Consider the following 6,000-nt stretch of genomic DNA (forward strand, 5'->3'; position numbering starts at 1 on the left):
CCAAATTGCTTGTGAACAAGAAGTTTTTCCCATTTTATTTTTTTCTGACTTTATCTCATAGACATAGACTACAAATATTGGGGTCCACAAGGAGCTGCACAAGGCACCCTTCAACTCCTACGTGCTCCCACATGCTCTAAATTACAATTAAATTAAAATACAAGTTCAGTGCCAGTCATGTGGGAACAGAGAGGGTATGCATGCTGCTGCTCCGTCCATTCCCAGTGGACATGTTGCAGGAGGAGCCTTGCAGTGGCAATTCACTTTAAGACTTGGCTAGTAAGCATTGTAGATTATATTATTAGTCATGTTGTAACTATAAGTAATTTAATGTCAACACTTTGAAGTTTTTGAACAAACTTAGCTAAGCAATGTACTTACATTTACTGTGACAAAAGCATACTTGGTAATTAGTGTTAGAGAATTATCTGGTTTACCTAGTTTCAGTGCCTATGAAGTAACATCAATAGATACATACTGCATTCAAAATGATTTGTTCATTATAAACATTTCTCTAGCAGATAGGATTTTCTTAGGATGTCCAGACGCTTTGGTCAATTGCTCTGTAATTGTTTCCTACTGGCTGCAGTGACATGGGAGTGCCTTACACAGCCAGTAGGAAATCTTCTGGGGTAGCATGCTGGAAAAGGGAATCCAGATATAATTTTAGGTAACACTGCTTCAATCCTGCCAAAATTGATGAAATTAGTACTTCATGCAATAATATGTATATTATTCTCATTATTGCTCAGTTTATGTAATAGTATAATCTGATGGGTCATTAGCACCTCTATTTTCGAATTAAAAAAAAAAAAAATATGTGATAACAGGTGTGTCTGGACATCTCACAATGTTCATATATAATAATTTTTTTTATTTTTTTTTTAAGTTTTGCAGGGGAAAAACGTAAATGCTGAGGAAACTATGGAACCTCTTGTCATGATTCCAGTCCATCCGTTGTCCTCCATTAATAAAACAAAAGACCAAAATCCTACTGGACAGAAGTCTTTTTCCCGTTCTGTTACAGAACCCAACTACAACTCAAGCTCCTCATCCAGTAGCGTTTCTGGAATGAGTAACATGAAACAAAATGCAGAGCAGCCTTCATGTTTCTCACATCTTTGCTCTTTTAACCCGCATGTCAGTACACCAGTTGTTCCTTCTCAAGAGAGGCATGCAGTGTCTTCAATTACTGCTAATACGAATATTGCTCCTGTTACTGAGGTACCTATTACAGGACGTGTCTCTGACACACAGGAGACATTTTCCATCACTAGCGCAAATAAGCCAAACCAAAGAATTTTCTATGACAACCTTACTGGACAGAATTCCTATCCCCGTCCTGTTACAGAACCCTACTACAACTCAAGCTCCACATCCAGTAGCATTTCTGGAATGAGTAACATGAAACAAAATGCAGAGCAGCCTTCATGTTCCTCACATCTTTTCTCTTTTAACCCGCATGTCAGTACGCCAGTTGTTCCAACTCAAGAGAGGCATGCAATATCTTCAATTACTGCCAATACGAATATTGCGCCTGTTACGGAAGTACCTATTACAGGACGTGTCACTGACACACAGGAGACATCTTCCATCATTAACGCCAATAAGCCACCTTTAGAATCACCATCGTCAAGCAATGCAACTGGGAAAACCTCCAACACTCTTACTCCAGACATATTAAAGCTACTGAAAGGGAAAGATATTGACTCTGTTATTACTTGCCTCAAAGCCTTAGCTCCCTTTTACCCTGCTCTTCAAGGTAGGTGTCTCTTTTCTGTAAAATGCCATAAAATGAAAAATTATTTTGGTCTTGATTCAAGTCTGTGTTAAAGGAACACTCCACACATATCAATCACTTCAGCTTGCTGAATCTATTGCAAAACTCTTCTGCAGCTTAGGCTGCCAGGGACGTTTTCTTCCTCTTCCATTAGTCCCAGCTCATTGAGAAACATTGGAAACCCATGGCTCCAGCAAACAGGCTTCTCTATGAGCAGGTCTGCATATTTTACAAACTGTTTTTTTTTTTTTTTTCTTATATGCTGCCCAAATAAAATAGGCAAAAAAAAAAAAATACATGCATGTTTTCTTTGGCGGTATATCTACTAAATACTGTCAGTGCAATTGCATCCTCTTACAGCATTATACAGCTTTTATCCCATCAAACTCTGCTCGCCTCGTTGGTATTTTACTTGGTTATATTCTATTACTGAATATACCAGATATTTACCCTCTACATCCCACTCCAATCTTTACCAACCTCTAGTTTGCTGTTGACCATATTTACTGATTCCAGTGATCTCATGTGAGAAGAAAGATGCACTTGCAGGGCCGGTGCAAGGGTTTTTGCCCAACATGTGACATCACAATGCCCCGCCCATATGCACTGCCATATGGGCCAATGCCAGTACTGCACAAAGTGTCTGGTGTAGAAGAGGCTCTCTGGAGACTGTTTGTAACAGTGCTCACAACAATTAACGAACAGGAAGCAGCTCCATTTTCTGGGGCCCCTTACACAGCTCAAGGTCTTGGCCTCCAGTGCCTGACCGTGAGTATGCCTACAAGGCCCACCCATAAATCCACCCACATCGCCCACCCATGAGTTCTCTCACAGGGAGTGGAGTGTATGTGGGTAGGTAATGTGTTATTGTAGAGGATGTAATGTTTGTGTGTTCTTATGGAATGTAGTGTATAGGGATATCAATTTGTGTAAGGGATGTAGTGTGTGTGTAGGGGATGCAGTGTGTGTTTGCAGTGTGTGTTTGTGTGTAAGGAATGCATTGTATGTTTCTGGGTGTGTGTGTGTAAGGGATTCAAGGTGTGTTTCTGTGTATGTAATTTAATGCAGTGTGTTTCTTTAAGAGTGCACTGAGTGTGTGTTTAAGAGATGCATTTTGTTTCTGTGTGTAAGAGAATCAGTGTGTGTGTGCGTGCGCGCGCGTAAGGGATGCATTGTGTGTTTCGGTGTGTGTGAGTAGGAATGCATTGTATATGTGTGTAGTGTAAAAGAGAGGGTTTGTGGGGTAGGATAGGGACTGAGAGGGGAGCAGCTCCTTATTTTTTTTTTAAAACATTTTTTATAGTGCTCTCCCCTACTGTCAATTAGTGATCTCCCCTTCCCTCCTGTCCCTCAGTGATCTCCCCTTCCCTCCTGTACCTCAGTGATCTCCCCTTCCCTCCTGTACCTCAGTGATCTCCCCTTCCCTCCTGTACCTCAGTGATCTCCCCTTCCCTCCTGTCCCTCAGTGATCTCCCCTTCCCTCCTGTCCCTCAGTGATCTCCCCTTCCCTCCTGTCCCTCGGTGATCTCCCCTTCCCTCCTGTCCCTCGGTGATCTCCCCTTCCCTCCTGTCCCTCAGTGATCTCCCCTCCCCTCCTGTCCTTCAGTGATCTCCCCTCCCCTCCTGTCCCTCAGTGTTCTCCCCTCCTGTCCCTTAGTGCTCTCTCCTCCCCTCCTGTCCCTTAGAGCTCTTCCTTGCCCCCCTGTCCCTCTGCAGTCCCCCCTTGGTGGTCTTCTCACTTCCCCCTAGTGGTCCTCCCTCCTCCCCCGCCCCCTCAGTGTTCCTTTCCCTCCCCCCTCCCCCAGTGGTCCTTATCTTCTTCCCCCCCCCGCAGAGGTCCTTATCCTCTCCCCTCCCCCCCTTAGTGGTCATCCTCTCCCCACATTTAGTGGTACTCCCTCTCACCCCGCTCTCCCAAACCCCTTAGTGGTCCTTCCCCTCCTCACCCCTCCCCCTTAGTGGTACTTTCCCCCTCTCCTCACCCCCTTACAGGTCCTTTTCCCCTCACTCCTCACCCCCTTAGCGGTTCTTTCCCCCTTCTCCCCCCACACCCTTAGTGGTCCTTTCCCCCTTCTCCCCCCACCCCTTTAGTGGTCCTTTTCCCTTCCTCCCCCACTCCCTTAGTGGTTCTTTTCCCCCCACCCCTATAGTGGTCCTTTCCCCCTCCTCCCCCACCCCTTAGTGGTCTTGTCCCGCTTGTCCCCCCACCACCTTAGTGGTCCTTTCCCCCTTGTCCGCCCACCCACTTAGTGGTCCTTTCCCCCTTGTCCCCCCCACCCACTTAGTGGTCCTTTCCCCCTTGTCCCCCCACCCACTTAGTGGTCCTTTCCCCCTTGTCCCCCCCACCCACTTAGTGGTCCTTTCCCCCTTGTCCCCCCACCCACTTAGTGGTCCTTTCGCCCTCGTCCCCCCACCTACTTAGTGGTCCTTTCCCCCTCCTCCCCCACCCCTTTAGTGGTCATTTCCCCCTCTTCCCCCCCTCAGTGCCTAATACCTATGTAGCATGACTGGGCGGTGCGGACCGCAGTACAGGAACTTCTGTTTCCTGTACCCAGCCGCCGGCGGACTGAAGGGAAGTGAAGCTTTTTGTCTGTCCGCCGGGTGCAGGAAACAGGCGTTCCTGTCCCACGGTCCACACCGCCTGGCCACGCTACATTAAGTGACCGGCAGGAGGGAGCGTTGTGCACTTCCCTCCTGCCGGTCACTCAAATCTGGCGGCCCCCGGGCCGGTGCGCCCTAGGCAACTGCCTAAGTCGGCTATAGGACGCGCCGGCCCTGTGCACTTGTACAAATAAGTAGGTATCATATTACATAACATTGAGTGTTTCAAAGATATAGCTTGGCCACAAGCTCTTTTGCATAGTAAAACACTAATTATCTTGATAACATTGTACAACATTTTTAAACAGCTTAAAAACTGTAAAGTTTCACTAGTTATCGTTCAAGCTTGGAATAAAACAGTTGTTTGTGTGTGCTAATAATACTTTTTATTTATTTTATTTCAGATGTGAACATTGAAATTTTTGCTCAGGTGCTTGCGAATGTTGGGGCATTAGAGTGATACTGATCAGAATGAAATCCTGTCACACAAAAGAACATGAATATGAAAAATGTGAATAAGCCACCCAAGTTTCTCTAGAAAGTAAAGATTAGTATTTTTATGCTGCATTAGACATTGTAAAACTGTTGAAAGAGTTTTATTGCTTTTATTTTTACTGTATAAATAAACAATTCTTTTATGTTGCCCGCGTTCACCTTTTTGTAAAATTTATTAAAAAGAAAGCCTCTCTTCCATGTTGGTTTCACTTTGTAAGGAACAACATCAGCATTGTTTCAGATGCTATACTTTAGTGCATTTATGGAAGATGACCTCAGCTGCTTGCTGTTTATTTGATTAAAAAATCTGCAAATACAGTCAGAATAAATTTGTGCCAAATAAAAAGCAACATTCACAATTGCGTTTGATGCAGCTTTGTGGCAGTTCTGTTAAAATGCAAATGTGTGTCTTGGAATGCTGAGCATTAACCCCTTAAGGACCGGACTTTTTTTGCGATGTTGTACATTTGCGACCAGGCATCTTTTTGACACTTTTGTGGTGTTTGTGTTTAACTGTAATTTTCCGCTCTCTCATTTACTGTTCCCATACAAATTATATATTGTTTTTTTCAGGACAAAAGGGGCTTTCTTTACATACCATTATTTATATAATCTCATGTAATTTAATTTTTAAAAAATGAAAAAATATGATGAAAAATTGAAAAAAATACATGTTTTTTTACTTTTATGTGAAAAATCTTTTATTCATCTACAAAAGCGAATGAAAAAAACTGCTAAATAGATTCAAAATTTTGTCCTGAGTTTAAAAATACCCAGTGTTTACATGCTTTTTGCTATTTTTTTGCATGTTATAGGGCTATAAGTACAAGTAGGATATTGCGGTTTCAAAACATACATTTTTAAAATGTATCAATAGTGACATTGTAACACTATTATCTGTCATAAATCGCTGAATAACACCCCACATGTACATATTTTTTTTAAAGTAGACAACCCAGGGTATTCAATATGGGGTATGTCCAGACTTTTTTAGTAGCCACTTAGTCGCAAACAATGGCCAAAGTTAGCGTTCATATTTGTTTATGTGTGAAAAAAGTAAAAAACTAAATTGAACGCTAATTTTGGCCAGTGTTTGTGACTAAGTGGTTACTAAAAAAGACTGG

The 6,000-nt window shown here is 43.2% G+C and overlaps 1 protein-coding gene across 1 annotated transcript in view; it reads left to right on the forward strand.

The window, feature by feature from the left end:
• Positions 1–4,988, forward strand: part of LOC134608800 (uncharacterized) — a 125,833-nt gene extending 120,845 nt beyond the window's left edge. Inside the window, exons 9-10 of the mRNA XM_063451908.1 lie at positions 890–1,762; positions 4,786–4,988. Of these exons, the coding sequence (XP_063307978.1) occupies positions 890–1,762; positions 4,786–4,841 (929 nt within the window). The 3' untranslated portion in view covers positions 4,842–4,988. The remainder of the gene's footprint in view (positions 1–889; positions 1,763–4,785) is intronic.
• Positions 4,989–6,000: the final 1,012 nt, after the last annotated feature.

Source organism: Pelobates fuscus, chromosome 4 (assembly GCF_036172605.1).
Source record: "Pelobates fuscus isolate aPelFus1 chromosome 4, aPelFus1.pri, whole genome shotgun sequence".
In the NCBI taxonomy this organism is placed as follows: Eukaryota; Metazoa; Chordata; class Amphibia; order Anura; family Pelobatidae; genus Pelobates; species Pelobates fuscus.